General features: G+C 39.1%; 1 protein-coding gene across 9 annotated transcripts in view; it reads right to left on the bottom strand.

The window, feature by feature from the left end:
• Positions 1-22,200, bottom strand: part of CDH18 (cadherin 18) — an 840,354-nt gene that overhangs the window by 47,701 nt on the left and 770,453 nt on the right. For 8 of the 9 annotated variants that reach the window (XM_037893304.2, XM_037893305.2, XM_043540230.1 and 5 more), the window contains one exon: positions 7,511-7,647. In XM_037893304.2, coding sequence (XP_037749232.1) covers positions 7,511-7,647 — 137 coding nt within the window. Of the gene's footprint in view, positions 1-7,510; positions 7,648-9,352; positions 9,441-22,200 lie in introns of those variants that run through there. The other variant, XM_043540237.1, reaches the window with a different exon arrangement.

The raw sequence follows: 22,200 nt of genomic DNA, 5'->3' as shown, positions 1-22,200 counted from the left end.
ATTTATCAGTTTGTTCCAAACCCTCCTCTACTGACACCTCAATCTGGAACACTTCCTGAATTTGGCACCTCATAAGGATGGCTCAGGTATGGGAATCATCATAACAATTAATTATTCCTCTCAAACACTGTACCAACAACTAAGAAAAAGTGCCTGTTTTTTACTTAATTTTCCTAAAACAGAGGGAAGGTGAATTCTACTAAGTTAAGCCAAATAACTATTTTAGTGTTTCACAGAGTAGGGGGAAGCATTTATGTTACTTTTCTAACACATGTGAACAAGAACAGCAATAATTAGTTATATCCTCTTAGAAAACAAAATAAATCTTTAGAAAGAAAAAAATTAATACACTGTGGATACTGAACTCTAACCAGTGAAAGAATATATGAGACGTGACTATATGTGGTCATATTCAGATTTTGCTGTCTTGCACATCTATGGTGGTTGCTTAATTATAATCCAGATTAATAGCCTCAAAAACATTCACATGTTTCTTTGAAGGGCAGTGTCTTTGATCTTTAAAATTAGGGATGTGAGTTTGAAAGAATCTCACTTGTTTTTGAAGGTAATTACATCAACAACAATTCGGGTCCTATCAGTGCTAATTCATAAGAAGAAAAAAAACCTTTTCCCCTTTTATACACCAGAATCATATCACCCCATATTCTTATTCCCACCAGGCTGTACATATATAAATTCCTTTATCTTTCTTCAAAGTTAAACAAGAGTGCTTGTGTGCATCTATCATTTCATTTTTAAGTGTATGTAAATGCACACACATTTTGGTCACTGTTACCATAAACCAAGCCAGTATGTCTCTTGATAGTATTAACACATCTATTTTATATCCTCTGGACCTCTACCATGCTTTTGACCATTTTCATTAAACCTTTCAATTCCTCCAGCTGCATCCTTCTGTCTCATTTTGCAGAATCAGTAACAACATGGATTTTAATCTCACAACACATTTCTTTTTCTTAAAAGCAAAATAGTCATGTCTCCTTCTCCATTTCTCTCCCCAAACTACTGCAAAACCTGAGAACAATTGGCCAAATTCTTTCCTTTGTTTGGAGCCCACTGACTTCAACTGAAAATATGTGTGGCATGTGAAAGAAAAATAATGGCCCGATTTTTGGCAGGTGTCACATGTTATCTTCTTTTAGGCTACATGGTCTGTTTATAACATTATAACATATGAATGTTATAACTCTTGAACCTGGTTTAAACAATCTCATATATCTTACATTTGCTCTCATTCTGTGTTTCTTAGTTGTCATTGTTATTTCCTTGTATTTCTTAATTTCTATTTCCACTATATTTCATCTTTGGAAAATGTTTGTGTATAATTAAAGTTCATATTGATCTCTGTAGCATAGTTAACAATTACTGCATGTTGTTTTGTATGTTTTGGTTATCCTCATCTTCTTTCTTTTGATTAGAATTTATTGCCCTGTCTCAAAGTGTCTCAAAAAAAGTGCTGCTTTGTTGGGTTTTTGTAGTGACTGTATTTCCTTGGGATCATTTCAATACTGCAGCATAAACCATTGCACATTTTATTAATATATCACAGAGTCGCTGCTTTGTATGTATATATTTTTCCCTTTCCCTTTGAAGCTGGCATGAGGAATGGTGGTGGTGGGGGGAAGAACAAACAAACATCATCAAATATCTTTGTTTTCCAGTATCTCATTTTATCTTAGAGCCTTGAGGACTTTTAAAATTATGTGGCTGCATAATAATGTTTCAAAGACTCTTATTTCCTATCTCACTGAGGGATCAAAGTTCCATGTGTGCAGTATCATTTCACATGGTCATATTTTACTCTCTTTTCCTAGAACTTCAGACATCCAGAGCTTAAGAAAGTCTATGTGGATCTGACATTACCCCAGCAGATAGCCTTGCTATTTTCAAGTTATTTAATTTGCTCCTATTCTCTGCATCCTCTGCTCTGCAGGTTAGAATCCTATTTGGAAAAAGATCTAGGAACCATAATGAATAAGTCTTTGTGCACACTGGAATTCAGGCTTGTTCTTGGAGTTTATCCTAATGGTTGCAAATTCTCCTTCCCCTCTCTAATCCATTCTGGTTATAAATTCAGTGAGTTCACTTGACAGCTACATAGGAATATAGGTACTACTATACTATATGAGGCCAGTGATCTATCTAAACCAGGATTCTATATCCAACAGTCGCCAATACCATCTCCTTCGGAGAAAGGAGTGAGAAATTCTGTAGAATGCACTTATAGTATAGTATGTTTGACAAAACTTTCTTTCAAATCTTCAATACCTAGAGGACAGTTTATGCCCTAAAGCATGATGGTTTCTATCTTTCCAAAATTCATGATTTTTGTTAACATTTACTATTATCACTCTGGATGATATTATTATCCATTTTAATGTCAAATCTTTTCCCCTTCAATGACTTCTTGTGGTAATGAATTCCACAGACTGATTGTGAGCTGTGTTTACCATGTGGCAGGTCTCAGAAATGTTTAGTTCAGTTGCTAGACTTACTGCTGAAACAGATTTCCTGACAAAATCCTTCTTGTTGGAGGAGAGAGAGAGAGAGCATCTGGAGCACTGGGCCAGTGAAAGACCTGAGGCCTGAACCATAGTCAGTAAAGTCAGGCCATAAACCAAAGCCAGGCCAAGTATTAAAACAGATACTTACAAGTTCATGGTCCAATACATGAACTTTGCAAGGGTTATTGCTAGTTTGTTGCTAAAACACAGGCACTCCTAAGAAACAACAGATGCTGGGTATGTACGTGAACACATCTCAAAAGATTAACACAGGTACATCCTGACCTAACCCAGATAAAAGGGTTTGACAGAAGTGATGAATAGGAATGTTTTGCCTAAGTCATCTGGAGCAAAGTATAAGGGGAGGTAACAAGCAGATGTTGTGAAACATGTAAGGTGGTATGTAAGTTGTTTGACTCAGTCCATAAATGTTGGGGTACCTCTCCTTAATACTTTGTGTGGCCTACGGGACAGCAGAGAGTCCCACTGCTGACTGAGCCACTCCTTGTCACTGGACACTCATGTGTTAGTGTCACCTATAACCAAGGAGCCAGAGCGCTAGACTGTGTCTTCAGGGCAATAAACCCATGTCTGTGGTCTTTCTTCATGACTGACATTGAGGCCTGCTGAATTAGTAGGCTGCATTTTCTGCTAGTGCTAATAACAGTGGAGCTCCAAGAAAAGAAGCACTGAGCAGCCATAACAACCTGGCAGCAGTAACAACATTCTTCAGCAACATTCTTAACAACACTTGCAATTTTTCTTGGCTGGGACCTCTGATGCAGCATGCCATTCTCATTCTGATCCGCTAATGCCTCCATGTTATGCTTATTTCCCCCCACAGCTCACACCCCATGTTACTGGAACAACAGGCTCCAATGGATATTTTTTAATCTTTCCCATTTGTAGCGTGTGTTGCTTTGATTGTTCAAACTATAAGTTATCTTTAATTGGAATTGACTTCAGAGCTGGAACAAGCCTATTACAAATGAGTGCTTTAGTACTTCTGCCCCTCTCTGGCCCTCATCTTTCTCTTAAAGTAGGCCAGACTCCTATTTGTTGTTTTCAACATTGCTGCATATTGAGCAATAATCTTAAATGAAGCATCTATCAGTGATTCCTGCAGTAGATCTTTCTTCTTCAAAATGTATCAGTGTGTGTGTATACACATCTACCCTGATATAACGTGGTCCTCGGGAGCCAAAAAATCTTACCATGTTATAGGTGAAATCGCGTTATATTGAACTTGCTTTGGCGTCGAGCATTTCCGTTATTAACACAGTATTTGACACAAGAAGTTTTATTCTTGGTGTTGTTTTAGAAAGGGCGCAACTGATGTCATCCTTCACATCAAGCCCAGGGTCGGGGCTCGCAGCTGCGCGCCGGGGTCGGGGCTTGCAGCCATGTGTCCCTGTTGGGGTCGGGACTCACAGCCGCGCACTGGGGTCAGGGTTCGTAGCCCCACAGCTCCACACAGGGGTCAGGGCTCGCAGCCCAGAGCAGGGTTCGGGGCTCGCAACTTGCAGCCGCGCGTTAGGCTCGGGGCTCGCGACCCCCACATAACTAGGTCATGACTCCCTGAGGGGTCGCAAACCCCAGTTTGAGAACTAATGTTGTAGATGAGACAGAAAACCATTTTTGCTTTACCGCGTTATATCCAAATTTGTGTTATATCGGATCGCGTTATATCGGGGTAGAGGTGTATATAATATTATACTGATATATGGTTTGTATCAGTGTTTATTGATACAGAATGTATTTGTGTGTGAATATATATATACACATGTCTGAAACATCTGCTTTAATATATAAAATCAAAACGCCTCATTCATATATATATATATATATATATATATATATATGAATAAGATGTTTTGATTTTTTCCCTCCAGTATGATGACTCACATTTATCCAAGTTTAAATTTCACTGCCCAATTTCCAGTATGCTTAGATTCTTCAGGAGTCCATCTAAATCCTCCTTAGTTTTTACCAACTGGGATGGGACATACTGTAATCTGATTTCACCACTTTTCTGCCCATTTCATTCATTACATTATTACAAAGTATTCTGATCAACACTGATCCCAACATCACTATTTTCCTTTCAGAGGAACAACTTTTCACAGAGGCTCTGTTCCCTCTCACTAAATCAGCTTTTAATCTACGACAGCACATTGCCCACTCATTCTGTAGTTATTTATTTCCCTTAATAGTCTCTTGTCAGAGACCTTGTCTCAAACCTTTAGAAAAGACAAACAAATCATGTCAACTGGCTCTCCTCCATCACTATTCCACTTACTTTTTTTCAAAGAATTCTAACAGTTAGTGAGACATGATTTACTCTCACTGAAGCCATGCTGTTTTAATCCTATTAATTTACACTTATCCAAGTATTACGTTACTCTGTCTTTAATATACTTTCTCAGTCAGTTTCCCCAGAACTGAGGTGAGGTTCATCACTCTGCAGTTCCTTCACTTAAGATGTAGTACCAGATTATCAACTTTCTTATTCCCTTGACATCTGGGGAGTTCATAGCAGGAGTTATTGCAGACTGTTCTGCACCAACCAATGCTGAAACAGCCAAAACAGCTACTTCAACTATGTTATTTTCCTGGCACATCCCACTTACCCTGACTGTGGCCCTCTTATATCTCATTTCTTATCCATCTTCCCAGTTAATGTGTTAAAGAAACCCATTCCCCTTGCAAGGACTCATGCTTTGTGCTCACTGGGGATGGAATTTTCAAAAGGACTCATCATTATATTCACTCTGCTCCCACTGAGGTAAAACTTCAATGGGAGTAGTTAGGCCAATTCTGAGACCCAGATCCCTTGATTTCAATGGGAGTTAGGTGCCTAAATACCTTAGCGGATCTGGAACTGAGTTCCTCTTAAAATTCCACCCAGAAAGCGCATGTAAGCACCTCCTAGAGGGCTCAGAGACAATATTTTAATCTTAGAGACTAGTTACGGAAGAAGAAGACCCAAGAAAGGTTAATCAAAACCTAGTCTGTCTGCCAATCCCCCCCTTTTAACCAAAAGCTTCAAATCTTTTCAACACTCCAGTTTTAAGAATGAGAAATACATGGAGGGAAAGCAATGCTCATTTCCCCCCACAACAGTGTACAACAGTGCTTCAAGCTTTTCTGAATTTCCCCCTACAACACAGAGCACTGTGGATGCAGAATTCTAAGGAGATTGTCTTTTAAAATAGCATTTCATCACCATGCATCTCATTTTCTTTAGTTATAAATATAATCTTTATTACTATCCTGTGCACAACACCACTCTCTTGATAATGTGACATAAATAATGTATAGAAAAGCTTCATTTAACTTTAGTGCTATTGAGATTTATTTCTGCAAAAGAGTTACATTTGGAAAGCCTGGATAGCTACTATTCCTTTTCACTTGCAGCTTCATATGGATGTCCCAATGTGGCTTCTAAATCTTAATTAAAGCTCACTTTTACTATGCACCTGTTTATGATTAGGCCTAAATTATAGTTTAATGCATGTTGCATTGTAATAAGACAATTTGCAAAGAAACTGTAAAGCACACCGAGGTCTCAGTGGTTGTGTTTTTTATGACTAACCACATAAAACTCAAGATTTTATTATTTACTATAGGCATAATAATAAAATCAATTTGTTGTCCTCATACAATTATATATATATATATAGTACTAATACTATAGCATATGCTAGTAGCATCTTCCATAAATGAAATTGCAAAACAGATTCAATTTTAATCTGTAGCTGAAACAGATGAAAACAGAGGGGATGCTCACCAGTGTTGGTGGCTATTGTCATTGGTCCACATTGTGTTGCATCATCTTGTGACAATGATGGGATATAGCAAGAAGAAAAGAAAAAGTGCATCCGAAAATAGTTCATGTTCCCAAGCAAAATCATAGCCACTGAAAGATTACATTTGTGGGTTCAGTTGGCACAGTTTGTGTGGACACATGCTTAGTATTCCTATCTCCCTTTGTTTTGACGCCAGCATTTATACTTTGCCAGGATGGAGGATCTGTGACGAAAATGAGTTCAGTCACTTTTAGCTATTTTCTTAATTGGAGGAGAATTTTAAAAAGTAAAACATTTTTTTTCCCTGTACCAATAACATTTTTACAACTTCTTCAGTTAAATAGGGCTACTGACAAAACTGGCTTTACAGATGCGACGTATCAAGAAAATACTCTTATTTTAAGGTTGCAAGTAGCCTTGTTTCTTCAGAGGAATTTGGACTGGATTAGGCAGTTATGAGCATTTCACATAGAATGTTTGCTGTAGGAATAGGAACAGAATCCAGATCCAAATCTTATCCACTAAACTACAGTGACGCCCTGACAATTTGCTTCAGCTTTCTGTGTCTTAGTCACAATGAGTAAAAGTTTCAACATTTCCTAACCTGTGTCCCATTTTCCAAAGTCAAAAACAGATTAATAATACCTTAAGGAATATTTGGGGATTTAATTTCTTAGATGAAAACAAAGGGGGGGAAGGGGGAGGGAACAGAGATTCAATCTATAGGGTCATTAGGTTAATTCTAGCTATAAAAGGGAATGGTTGAGTTTCTCAGATTAGGCAATATTCTTAAAAAATGATACTGTTTATTTATTTGTCAAGAAATATGAAAGCTGATATTCAACCCACACAAAAAGGCTAAATTCCTCCCTGATATGAGAACATTACCTATAATGGAGTTGTGCCCGAGACAAATTGGTACTGATGTGCTTAATAGAGGAAAAGGTTGTAAATATACATAGATGAATAAATATATATATTTGTATTTTTTCTGGAATTAGAGAAATAACATGTATACCTCAAATTCTCCTTTACCTCCATATTGGTGGGAAAAGGCCTGCCTTTGAAGAGAACCTATAGACAATCGGGATAATATTCCTTAAAAACAATTATTAGTCTTGCATTCATAAGATATGGAAGCTTTTCTGTTACACGTCTACTAAATGTATTATTTACCTATCTCAGAAGCAGCAACTGTGATGTTGTACCAAGGTGTTTCCTCTCTGTCAAAGATCTTGGCAGTCTTAATGTTTCCAGTGTTAGCATCAATGATGAAATACCTATCTTCTTCTGTATTATGGTCAATGAAATATCTATGAAGGAATAAAAAAGCATAAATGCACAGATCTATTCCTTGTGGCATATATAATTGCAGAGCTGAAGAAGGCTACAAAGGAATATAATATGGGTTAATTTGTAAGTCTTTAAAAATGGTGCAGATTTTTTAAAAGGTTAGGAGAAGTTCTATATTATCAAAGGATCCAAAATAAAATTACATTTATTTCTTATTTCATCATGCAACTTGATTTTTTTATTCAAAACAAAATTTCCACAGGAATTTACAAGACACATTTTGCCAGGAGTTGATTTTTACATAGCAGGAAAAAAAAAGGTTAAATTCTATTATTAATTATTTGCTGTGACTGCAATCTCTCTTGTTTGCTTATTTCCTGTATCAATAGTGTAGCATGTCTCACTGATAATGAATTTTGAAACATGATGACGTAAGATATTTTACAACATTAAGGGTTGCTGGGATCAAAAATAGCTGATTCATGAAACTGCAAGTGACACTGGACTAGAAGCAGAACTAACCAAGCTTAACTGCCTTGGCTTGTTGGCATGTTTCCTAGCAGTGAAAGTGAGAGCCTTGAAGTAGGGAAAGAAAAACAACAACAACAAAACAGAGTGAGGGAACACAAAGAAAGAGATTGGCAAGCAATATTTTTCAATGTATAGTTCATTCACAATTACTTTTAATAAATGTATCATTTAAGACTTCAGTCAAGCTTTCTTTCTAACTCCAGGCTTGTTCATAATCTCTGACAAAAAACAAAGGAAGAAGATACTGAATATCTCTTATGTACTGTAAGTGGTTCTTCAGATAGTTTATGACAGTCGTGCTGTAACTGTGATAGTTTGAACATACAGACGTTATGTAGGTCAAAACAGTGGTTTTGACATACCACATCCAAAATGAAAAATATTTTCATTATGATTTATATATCACTACAAACATGTATTGTACATTGCAGGATAATAAAATACATAGTCCCTAGTCCAAGGAGTTTCTAATCTAAGAGTCTGGCTCCTGCAGACACTGACTACTGGACACCTTGCTTATGACCGAGAGGAGACCCATTATTGACTATTCACAGTAGTATGTACTACGCTTAGTTTTGTTTGAACATGAACACTGTACCCCAGGATTAGATATAGTACAATATGTACAGCTAGAGATGGGAGTAAATGAGATAAGGATTACAATGATAGGAACACATGGATGCTTATGGATAACTATCAAATCACTAGACAAACTATATCTATATTATACTTGATTTTCACAGCTTCATAACAAATGGTGACTTTAGTTTTTAAAAGAGGAACAGCTTTGTCCACATCAATTACATATTGTGACAAAGCTCTGACCTTGTCTCAGTGGGCCCCGTGCTTCCTGGTGGATTACGCTAGCCTCAGAGGCTCACTGTGACCCTCCACATAGCCCTTCTCTCTCTAGAGGCAAGGGTCACAGCCTACTGAGCCATTTTCATCATAAGCCAGCAAGGGAGGTGAGGAGAAGCTATCTTCCCTCGCACAGTCTCTGTTGTCTCCCAGTCTCAGTGATTAGTTTGGGAGGGGAGGGGGAGCCCGGGCCCGCGCTCTACTCCAGGCTCCAGCCCAGGGACCCTGATAGTAGCAGCTCCTGGTAGCTGGCTTTTTGGAAACAGGACGAGTATGATTCCCTGGGACACTTCCCCACAGCAGCCCCCACTTCCTCAATATCTACTTCACCCTTACCTCAGGCCTCTTTTCTTGTGCCTGATAAGGTTTGTTCTACTCCATTTCTCCAGCAGCATGACTTCCTCCTACAGCTCCTGTCACACGCCCTTCACCTGACTAAGTGGGAGGCTTTTAACTAGTTTCAGCCAGCCCCTGATTGGCTTCAGGTGTCCCAATCAACCTAGCTGTCTCCACTGCTTTCTGGAAGGATCTTAATTGGCCCCAGATGTCTTGCTTAACCTGGAACAACTGCCATTTGGTTACCATGGTAACAGGGATTTGTTTAGCCTGGGGCTAACATACCTGTTTCTCACTACTTTCCTATAGTCATCTGGCCTTGCCCCGTCACAATATGTATATTCTATGGGAGATTAAAGCACTCAGTGTTGAATGAATAATTTCATTTTTATTTTTTATGTCACTTATGAAAATAATTTATTTCACTCACTGTTTCAGTTCACTTACTATGATATTAGAGAGAGAGAAAAGTTTTGAATCAACCCACAGTTGTATTTACTTTTTCTCTAGTTTTATTTACATACAGTTAGGGATGTATCTTTAAAAAAAAACATCTATTGGGTGGCTAAATATTTTCATGGCAAAGGTAAGAGAAATTTTCTTTGGCAAAAATAAATGGACTACTGGACTGTTCTTTCATCTTCCCTAATATCTTATATTGAGAGAGTGCTTTCCTGTCTTCTAAGAGTCCAGAGTCCTCCTTAAAACCACTTCTTGATTAAAGATTTCCAATACTAATATTTTCACTGAGTTCTCCAACCTCCATGTGTCCCAGTTGTTTCTTGTGTATCCTATCTAGAAGCATCTTACAAGTAGTTAGTGTAGCATGGAGTCCCCCTGATTTCAACTGGACTATGTGCAGAAGAAATGATGCATGCAGCACTAACTGTTTGCTGGATCAGACTCTTAGATGGTAAACTCTTCACTTGTATTTTATAAGTATCTTGTCTCCTATGTATGGTGAACCATTGTAGGTATGACCCGAAGACCATCCCAGTGCCAGAGGGCCAGTATCTGGTAGTGCGTTTCAGCTAGTCTGACCAGTTCAGTGTATCCCAATTAACTTATGTTATAATCCTATGTCTAGTAGCTATTGTGTAAGGCAGTGTTTCCCAAACTTGGGACGCCGCAGACAATGGGTGCTGCGGGAAGCAGTGCGGGCTGAGGGACGTACTCGCCGCTGCTTCCCGCAACCCCCATTGGCCAGGCACAGCAAACCGCGGCCAGTGGGAGCCATGATCGGCCGAACCTGTGGACGCGGCAGGTAAACAAACCGGCCTGGCCCACCAGGGGCTTTCCCTGAACAAGCAGCGTCCCAAGTTTGGGAAACACTGGTGTAAGGTATCGTTAGAAAACCAATATCACAATAATCATTAATATTTTTGCGTGGTGTATGTATGATAAATTCCCCAAGGGCTGAACAAATGGGAAGGAAATATGGGACTAAAATGTGTTTGAACCAGAGAAGTCTGGAGAATGGGTAAACATGTTTTTTTTCCAAACAAAGGAAAGGTCGATGCCCCCCTCCAAGTGTAATCAGAGACAGTTGGCAATCACAGTCAAGTGGCCATTCATTGGCATATCAGAGGCAGCAGGGGCAGATCAGTTTGCATTGCAGAAAGCACCAACAAGGAAGACAGCAGCCTGGAACCTTCTCCATCAGACGCCATGGCACCTTTCCCTCACAGCAGGGGCACCGAACTTTGAGAAGGATACTGTAAAAGAGCCGGACTCACCTGGCGGTGCCTCCTGCTAGTCATTGGGAATTAGCTCTTTTCCAGCCTGGAGCACCATCTGCAGGCCGGTGATCCGCACAGCTCTGGCCCCCATGTCCCTCACAGACCCTGGTGTTCCTTTCTCTGGGGTTTTGCCCCCTGGCAGTACCCCCACACTGCCTCTGGGTCCCCTTCCTGGGGAACCCCCAACCCACTATCCCCAAATTGCCTCAGTCTGGGCTACTGCCAGTCATCACCAAGCCTCCGCTCCCTGGGGCAGACTGCAGTGTAAAGGCCACTCATCACAGGCAAGAGGGTTTGGACCTGTTGCCTTCCTCTGCCTCCCAGTACCTCTGTGGGCCTTGGACCAGGCCCTACAGCCTGGGGAGTTGCCAGCCTGGAGTGCCCCAGCTAAGCCTGCTCCTTCCCCAGCACTGCACCACCCTCAGTACCCTGTCAGGCAGGCAGGCCCTACTCTCTCCCAGCCTGGAGAGAGACTCCTTGGGCCTCTGGCTCACAGCCTTTTTATACAGGCCAGCTGGGGCTGATTGGGGCATGGCCCAGTTGCAGCTGCTTCCCCAATCAGCCATCCCCAGCCACAGCCCTCTCCAGGGCTGCTTTTAACCCCTTCTATTTTAGGAGCAGGGTAGCCACCCCACTACAGATACATTTCAAAAGTTCACTGGACTATAAAAGTCAGAGGCAAAGAACCCCAAGTTATCTTCCACCTAACACAACAAAGGAACCAAACACTTTGTATTTGGTGGGAGATCCAAAGGGCCCCAAAAGTACTGAGTACAATCCTGTTTAGGTTAAGCTACTGATTTTTGTCAGTCCCTTGAATGGACACTTTGCTGTACTTATAAAGTACTATGAATGCATACTATTGGTGCTCTAGAAATAAGCTTCCTGCCTCTTAATGACCAGATCCACTGGATTCAGGTTGATGACCAAATAGCTCCACTCATATAGCCTATTTTAGAGCTAGATGACTATACTTCACCTAGGTTTTTCAATTTCTTGGTCCAATCAACAACAACACAACCCAGAACAACCAAACAAACAAAAATCACCTTTCTGCTTATGACATTAATTAATTACATTGTTATTACTCTTAATAATACTAGTAATGAATGTTGGTGCTTCTGTAGAATAGAAAATGGGGATAGCATCATTGAAGTTCTAAAGCTTTAAATTGTTTCTTCAAAACTGAATTTTCATCATAGATTAAACTAGATGCAACCTGCACCAGCCTTTTGTCAGGAGGGGGTCTGTGCCCCAGAGGGGGATTCGCTGAAGAGAAGGTCAAATGGAATGTGAATCACTGTTTTCCTTGGGTCTTCTGACCCAGTTCCTGGTCAAAGGGGGTGGGGGCTGCACTGGCCAGCTCTATGTCTTTTAGTTGAGCAGCGGTTGCAGGTGCCCCCAGTTATCTTAAGAAAAGCAAAGTATATTTGCCATGAGGCAGAAACAAAGAGAAGTTATAAAGAAAATAAGCAGTAAGCAGAATATTACCGTAGACAGATGTGAAAAGCAAAGTGAGTTAGGCTCTGAGCTTAGATACAGAAAATATTGGGCAAGGGAGATTTTCAAAAATACCTAAGGATTTTAGAAACACAATCACTATTGATAGTCTTTCACTGAGATTTTTGCTTCTAAATCCCTTAGAAGCTTTTGCAAAATCTCGCTAAATTAACTGAAGATGCCATATAATACCAAATCTGTCTCTCTGTCAAGCCAAACAAGCTGTCAGTTGGAGTTACTGCATGTCTCTCTCCAGTCATTTTGTTTTATTGGAAAACCTAGCTTTTCGTCCTATCCTAACCCCTTTTATTGGCTTACACATTACATTATAGATAGTACAAACCCAGTTTGGTGTCTGTCTCATACCTCTCAACAGCTATGGACAATAAGAAATGTTCTTGTTCAATTGCCCCTTGTCGTCTGGCATACATAGCTATCCGACCAAATAATCCTCCATAAATCATTTTTGAGACAGACCTGAGTTCACAACTCCCAATACATCTTTGACTTTACACATCAAAGCATGCTTAGCCAGGCAACCCTTAGATAAACTGTTCATCCCCAAACCAAAAATATCACTCAAATAAATAGGTATCTTGGCATACCTATTAATCACACTATCCACAGACATACTATTATATAATTAAATAGCACTACAGTGATACCTATTGGGAGACTTGATTTGATTTGATTCAAGTCGTAGCAGAGCCTCTTTCTTCACAAAAACTCTCAGATTTAAAGCAAAGGTGAGAGGGAAGATATCTCAAACAGTAGCGCAGAAAAAAGTAAGTTATTCCTTTAAGTTTACTGCCTGTGATCAAAAGTTTGCACAAAGATTTTAATCAATACAAACCTTAATGATACTGCAGCCTATTGTTTATGTAAGAAACAGTCACATAATACTGATGATGTGATGAGTACAACTAGCTTTGACTGGTTTCTTGAGCCTAACCTCAGTGGATGTGTTTTGATTTTAAAAATGCATCTCAGAAGACTGGTAGATTGCCACCTCCACCCGCAAAATGGAGAAACAGGATCCCAAGAGGCCAAGTTTCTACTTCTTAAGAAAATCTCCCACTGTTGTTAACTCTGTTTTGTCTCATGGCAGAAGTACTCCACCACTCTAGTGTGGACAGAAAGGGTGTGTGTTTGTGTGGTGGGGGGAGAGCATAAGGAATCTTTCCTTCCTTGCAATTTCAATCTGCACATTCCTTTTAGGGTCATGGGCGAGGGGGTGTGGCCTCATTATCCACTAGAACTTAGCAGATCTGGATAGCCTTGCATCGGGGTGAACAATGGAATATACAGCACTTCACAAAGGGTTGTAATAGATGTGCTGCCTATGCTCTCCTGGGAAAGCTCCACATGGCCAGTTACGACAAGCAGTGCCAAACTGATGCAATCCAACCCAGAAAGATTTAAACCTGTACCCTTCCCCATCAGACCCTAGCAAAAGAAGACAGCCTAACGTTGACATCTGATTAAAAAAAAAAAAAAGAGTCCCCAGTCATCCTTACTGGTGGTCACTGGGGCTGAATCTGTATATGAACTCTAAACTGATGCAAGGGATTTCACAATCTTAAATATAGATAGAAGTAACTGTTTGGCTCTAAAGGAAGAAAACTGGTAATATTGAGGCTTTCAGGCCTCAAGAAGGGTTATTGAATGTGAAGATTCAAGAGAGAGTGGTTAGATCTTATATCCACAGTCCTCCATGGTCCACCCTGGTTTGAGTCTAAACACATTTAATCAGTTAATGACAGCCATTTCACCTGGGTGACCTCAAAGATTTAAAAGCCATTGTTTACTTTATTGGCAAAACCAGGTTTGAGCAGAGTCTTTCCTGTCATCCTCATGCATTCAAATTACAAGATATTTCTAATGTTCTTCTGGAAAGAAGTCGTGTGCCAGTTGAAGGCAATGGTGCTTAACATCCGCATTGTCCCCAAGAAAATATAAAATATTATGGATTTGTCTCATCAGGCAAGACTAAAACTCAGGAGACTGTAATCCTATCCAGCTCTAAATTGGCACTGATGAGAGACTGAGGATTGTTCTAGTCACTGTCCTGCCTTAAGTATACAAAAAGGTCTGAGGATAGATAAACTGGCTTAGATATCTAAGAGGCTTTACAAGTTGATTAGATCCAATACAATCAAGTCTTGGAATAAATTTCAAGTGACCTGAACATTTCTGAGTATGCGTGGGCACTGTCAGAGAGCTGGGTGCTCCAGCTGCAGCTAGCCACAGCTTGCTGGTCAGAAGACAGAACCTTAATTAAACATTACTAGAGCCCCTCAAATGTGGACAAATACAACTCGGCAGATGCAGCCTTCAGATGCGCCTCCCAAATGTGAAAAATTATGTGGCATTAGCCCACCACGTATAAAAACAGATTACTTTTCATTCTGAGAAAATGGAATGCTGTTTGTATGAGGGGAAAAAAAACATTTTTCCCACACTCACTTTTATTCACTGACAACTTCTACACATCTTTCCTACCCTTGATCATGTGTACTCTCTTATCTTGCTTTTCTAGGAAAAGATTTGCTTCCACATTTTCTTTCTTCACCTTTGCATGGACAGGAAAGCCTGTAAGGACCTAAGTTAGAAGCCAAAGCAAGATGAAGATCCCTCTTATTTTACTAAAAAAAAAAAAAGGAGTACTTGTGGCACCTTAGAGACTAACAAATTTATTTGAGCATAAGCTTTCGTGAGCTTTCGTGAATGCATCCGATGAAGTGAGCTGTAGCTCACGAAAGCTTATGCTCAAATAAATTTGTTAGTCTCTCAGGTGCCACAAGTACTTCTTTTCTTTTTGCGAATACAGACTAACACGGCTGCTACTCTGAAACCTGTCTTATTTTACTGACTTCACTGAATTCTTCAGAGAATTACTCCTGCTGCAATGGCGCTTTAAATAGGTGTATTGATACTGGGCATCTCACTGTTATATTCAAAATCCCCCTTTTTCAGCGAAATAAATATTTTACTCAGGTTCCAGTGCTGCTAGGTAAGTACCAATATTGAGTTCAGTAAAATACCAGACCCAGTCTCCATCCCAAGGAACTTACACACTAAATGTGATTTTAATAACATATTTACTCATGCTTTTGGACGTATATACACAAAATAGCAGAATAAGTCATATAAGAATAAGTTTATATATTCATATTTGTTTATTACGGATTGGTGAAGATCAATCCTTCAGATCAAATCATGTCTAGATTTTGGGGACACTCAGATATATGACCTGAGTCTTAATGCTATACGCAAGTTTTACTCCAGTGTAATTATGCTGAAGTTAGTGCAATTCCACCAGCACAGAGTGAAAATTCAGGCCCTTGGAACTCCAACAGAGAAACAAACTGTCAGTTTTGCTGTCAAAACTATGGATAAGGGAAGAAACAATTCTGGTTGCTGAGAAATTTTGACCACCTTGTACTCGAAATCTGTGATGTGATAGCATCTTTTGGACTTATAAACTGCTGTTATGTATGCGTAGCAGAGATAGAGCACACAGCTTGACCTAGCCCAATAATATTTTGGGTATCTACAGGGAAGGAGCAGCAATTGGATGAGAGCTGCTTCTGTTCCAACACTGTCACTAAAGAGATGTATGCTGCAGCCCTGGGGAAGACCCACAGCAATTTAGACAAAGCAAAAGACTTCTAGTCTTCAGCCAGGCAAAATAGGGTGCTCTTCATATATTCTGATTTACAAACAACCTTATAGACCTTGGGAAAAATAATACTGAGGGAACAGAGAGGGCAAAGATATAACACGAGAGGAAAAGAAGGCCCCTGCCTTTCCTGCTTGCATGGATCTGCACACAAGAACTGGGTGAATTTTTCCGGAAAAAAATGCAGATTCATCGACACCGAACTGTTGTGTGAATGCATGTTGGTTTTGCCAAATTGTTCATGTCAAAAAAAAACCAGGACACAAAAATGCCAAAAGTGTAAAAAATGTTGAAATGAAAAGTTAAAAAAGACAATGTTTTGATTTTTTTAATTCAAAATAACTTTTCATTTGAAAATATGCTTCAATGTTATTTATTTATTTAAAGGAACCACTCAAAATACAACCATTTGTTTTGGGTTGACTGATTTTTTTTCCTTTGACCCAAGACCATTTTTATTTATTTATTCTTCAATTCACATAATTTTTTGAAAACAATTGGTTTTGGGTCAACCCATTATATTTCCCTCTGATTTTTTTGGAATTGCTTTAAAACAAAACAAAAATCAGTTATTTGCATAGCTCTACTGTACACTGAAACTCCTGCAGAGATATACAGAGTGGGAAAACTTTACAGTCCATCTGTCAGAGCTTTGGTACCATCCTGCTCACTGTTTCATCCTAGTGCCTTACAAATTTTATGAGTAAACACAAGAAAGAATCTCTACCTTTTTATCGGCCCTTTGCTTTGCACCAAAGTAGTTTCTGCAGCAGCCAACAGGGCAATTCCCATATATTACCCAGATTCATAAAAATACAACAGGTTGATCCCCGTAGCACAGATTCATAAAATAGAGCCAAAGTGATATATTCAATACAGAACACAGACCGAAAACAGTTCATTCTCTATACTACACCATGATTTAAAATATCAAACTGACCCTTTTCTGCATATACATTATATACTGCATCACTTCTGACTGTAGTAAGGACCTTCTGTTGACTTCTCTTCTCATTCATACACTGTGTTCCATATTAGCCAAGTATTTTTGTTGACCTTATTCTCACACAGTGATTACACACAGCTTTCCAGATTACAGTAAGGATCCTTCCACTAACCCTACATTTCCATATTAAGCTTGTGCTCCCACAGTTCACAGACTACATTCCATAATATAATAGCTTCTACTGTTCCAGCATGTACTGGACCTACTTTATGTAGGGCTTTTCACTGCACTCTTTACATACGGCATTCCAGACTATTATCGGAGCTTTTTATTGCATTGATGATGTAATGTGTTTCAATCTTATATTAGGTGCCTGTCACTCCGTTGTTTATGTGTATTGTGCGCCTAACTGAAATAGGAGATGCTATTCTATCATTTATATATTGTGGCCTACTTTATCAATGGAAACCTTCACTCCATTAATGTGCTGCATTCCATATTTAACATGGATTTTTTTTCTCCATCAGCATAGCATGTACTGTAATATAAAAAGAGTAATAAGTGATTCTGGACAGTGTGTTTGCCATAGAACCCACTTGAGCAAGCAGTTCCTGCTCCCTGTTCTGCTTCCTCTTGCATTGTGGGCATGCAACAGGGTGTAGGTCAGGATGTTTACCAGGTCACCGAAGCTCATTAGACCTATCTTCTCAAAGAAATGTAAGATAATTGAGCCTGTGCAATTTAGCTTTGTCTGTTTGGGGTTTTTTTTTTTTTTTTTGGAAGGGTGGAGCTAGAATAGTTAGCTTTCATTCTCTTCCCTATTTATCAGCAGTGGGTTTTAGGAAAACCAGCTACTAGGCAGGGAAGAAAAAACTATAAGAACATAATTCTTGCAACATTCATTTCATTTCCAAACCCACACTATAGATCCCTCACATACTCACTGTTAAGATTCTGATACTGAACCAGAACCTACTTTGTGTAAGCACAGGTTTGGCTATAGGTTCCTCAAATCAAAAATTAAGGAGGGTTCAGAATGTGCGGGGTTGCTTTTGTTCCATCTCTAATAAATATAAATTTTTGCTTTTAGGAATGTAAATATAATCCAGCTCAAGATCATTAAAGTTCTTAAAGGTCACAAAAAGAATGTTAGTAGTACATTGAATTTCAAGAGGATATACTCTTTGTTACAATATGAATCTCAGTGTTCCTTTTAAAATATCAAAATTTTTCCTGGCTCTCTGAAGTATGATACCATATAATTTGTTAAATCATCCCTATATTCTACTAGCAATGCAGCAAAGGTTAAAATAGGTTCCTGCATCTGCTCCATTATTTGAAACCCAAATTAATTTCCCTATATAATGTTAATTTTGTAATCCTGTGACTAAGTAATGTATTATTTAATTAGTAGGTTATTTGAAAGCTCCAAACAGAAGGTTAGCAATTTAATCCAGACTAAATTGACGCAAATCTGAGTTCATTACAGCTCCGATATCACTCAGTGGCTGGAAAGCAGGTTCTTCTACTCTGTAACAGAGTAGGTATCTTAACCACTATCATATATCATCCATTATGAGGTAGTACTACGCGACAGTTAGACAAAGCAGAAAGGCAAAAGCAGCCGGGAGACTCTACTACATGCTCTACTAACTTCCCATAAAATGAGCAGTCTGAAGCTTACAAAAAAGCTTTTCCAATTTTGTAGATTTCCTTAATCTGGTTAATGCTTTCTACTTTTCCTGGAAATAAAGCAGCTGCTTTGTATAAAAGGCAACTGAACCATACGGCCCAATTTACTCTGTATCTAAATCTTCCATGTGTTATTCTGTTTTAGCTGTAGTGGCAGGAGTCAGGTTGGAGGGGAAGGAAAGAAAGCAGTTTATTTTCTAGTGCATTCAGGAAGGTACTCAGACTACTTCAGTTTCCTATTGTTAATCAAGCTCTGCACTGACTAATGAAGTTAATTATAGCAAAGTGGAATACCGAGTGGTTTGGTTCAACATGAAAATGCTGTGAATTTCAAAACACTAATACAGTGAAACCTGCCCTAATCAGCCCTGGAAGGATCTAACAAAAGTCAGTCACTTAGAAGAGTCAATTTTTAAGCAAACAATGATGGAAATTGTATAGAAAAGCACGAGATGTTTATATTTGTTGTTATTTGTGTTACAGTAGCACATAGAGAGCAAATCAAGATTAGGACCCTTTGTACGAGGGACCGTCTGTTCAAACAGCTAGTAAGAGACAATCCTTGCTCTGAACAGCTTACAATCTAATTTAAAGTAGGACAAAACAAATGTGTCTAACAGCTGATTGGAGGAAATCTTAAAATTGTTGTTTAAAACAATGAGTTGAATCCTGGAAATAATGTAAAATTCACTACATGAAAAATATTTGTTAATTAATATGGTATTTCTAGAAGGCTTTGTATTCTCAGCATTTACACTAACTACATGGTATGAACCAAACTACCACCATGCTTTGCACTCTTGCCAAGCTTATTGTGAACTGTATATAACCCTGTGTATGCAGAACCTTTCAGAAGTGATGCAGAATATAAACAGGGTGCTAGAATAATTGGGATAGGAGTCCTTAACTAAATAAAAAGCTAGAAATAATTGGTGATTTGGCCCTCCCAAAATAAATAAAAAACAGACAAATCCAAAAATATATAATGAGTGAATGGAGAGAAACAGATGGATGGATAGAGATATAAGCTTTCATTTGCTTACTTTTATAATTTGTAAGGAACAGAGCTGAGCACAGTAAAATGTCTAGATAAAGTAAATTGGGTACGTAAAAAAGAAAGAAATAAGGTCATTGATTTTCCCAAGCACAGAAACCACTGACAATTAAAAAAATATTGCATTTTGAAACTGGTACAGAAGATGATGGTTAATCATCACCAATTTGAAGAAGGAGGTATATAAAGATTGTGATGATATTGTGGATGGAAAAAAAATAGTAGAATTATAGAATAGAATAGTAGAATAGTAGAAAGAAAATAAAGAAAAATAGAAGAATAGTAGTCCTCCTCTACGTCACCTACAGTGTCAGTACTAGCAATGTTTAACCGCATGTACAATTTGACACAGCGGCAGCATCTTTCGATTTAGACTTATGTGAAAAATAAGAAATGTTATGTGGGAACAACAGTGATGCAATATGGAGGAAAGGATCTCCCACCTCCTAACAGTAGATAACAATATCTGTATTTGGTCACCTGCTGCTTGGCTTTATTGCTAAGAATTTTTTTAAAAATATTTCTCCTCGGGACAGTTATTTGCTATAATCACTCTTCTGATCCTTACTCTGTCCACAGTGATCATTCATGCCACCAGAATAAAGTGTAACTTAATTGGGTAGTAAATAAATTGTATCATTAAACCAGCAGGTAATAAATTAATAATAATATGCTTGAAACCATGTTTGTCTAAAGCTATATCAACCTCAGTAATGGCAGTGTCCCTATAAAATGGAAAGGACTTACAACTGGATTAGGAAACACTGTGAAGAAAGTCATTGCTCTTTAATTGTACTGTGGACTAGTATCATTCTATAACGGATCTAAGTAACTTAATTGACTGGTAGCTAGCACTGTAGATGGATCAGCTGTGGAACACATACCTTCATCTATGCGGTACACAGGGTGTAGATTTTGTATTTTCTAGTAAATCAATGTCAAGCAAAGTCATTTTTGTTTGATTGTTTTAAATTAGCATTCTGTGGGGATGAACATGGAGAAGGTAATCCTATTCTCCTCCTCTCAACAGGCTCACCCCTGAATTTTAAGACTTTAATCAAACAGCTCTTATTAAAGTTAATGGGAGTTTTATGGCTATATTTCAAACATATTGGGTAAGTCAGTAACTTGCCCTCCACACCATGGCAGGGGAATAAGGGAATCCTTTACTTCCCTCCACTGATGGCCTGCATCATGGGTAGTTTCCACAGAACTGCAATTTCCCTCTGCTCAGGTAGGTAAGAAATAAGGAGAGAGATTTGACTCTCCTCCCCAGTGTGACAACAAGCATAGAGGGGAAGGCAATATGCACCAGGCAAAGTGCTCATTTTTGTTCTGCTCATGGGGCAGCACAAGTATGTGTCACCCGTTACTCAGAGCAGTCACAAAGCCACAATTCAGCCCTTTAAATATTAAAGCCCTGTGACAGAGTGCTGGAAACTAAAAGGTAAGTCAGCACTCTGACCACTTAGGCACCAATCAACCCCCCTGGAGAAGGCTGATTGGATAATTAGCTGGAAGTCCCCAATCAGGCTGAGAAGGGTGATGAACCAATGAACCAGAAGCTTACTATTATAAAAGGGGGTACAGGAAGGAATTGAAGGAGTGCACCTGGGCTAGCTGAGCCCTGTATGCTCTTACATTTTCAGGAAGGGAGGGCTTTTCCTGTGGGAAAGGGCCAAAAGGCCAGAAGCACCATAAATACTTTGCTATGTGAGACTGCACGGGGGATGGTGGCAGGACTGTAAATAAACTCACATGAAGTTGACACCTACTGATAGAGTTTGAGAGGTTTCTGGGGTATCAGGGGATGGAGATGAAGCCTGCACAGTTACAAGCCCCTTAATATGTTGTGTGTGGGCATAAGATGGTTCAATATTGGGATGTACACTCTTTCACCTCTTGAATTCTGGCTCAAATACAACCCAAAGCTACCATGACAGAAATTGTTACCAGATGATGGTTGCTCGGGTGACTATATGTGAAATGAGTTTGATGGCTAGTCCAGCTATTAGAAGACAAGTATTTCCATAACAAAAACAACCATCACAATTGGCACCCTTTTTGGTTCTCTCAGAGGGATGGATAAAGAGAGGTTGGACAATGAACTTTCCTCTCACGCCTAACAATGTTTCCTACAGGTCAGGATTGAACCTGCTAGTAGGGCAGTAAGAGGGCATTTGAACTGCTGCTGTCCCTGCTAAACCTCTACTGCGGATAAAGAGAGGGTTTCAA

Source organism: Chelonia mydas, chromosome 2 (assembly GCF_015237465.2).
Source record: "Chelonia mydas isolate rCheMyd1 chromosome 2, rCheMyd1.pri.v2, whole genome shotgun sequence".
Taxonomy (NCBI): Eukaryota; Metazoa; Chordata; order Testudines; family Cheloniidae; genus Chelonia; species Chelonia mydas.
Note: the sequence above shows the minus strand (reverse complement) of the source record. Positions and strands in the feature narration are given on the sequence as shown.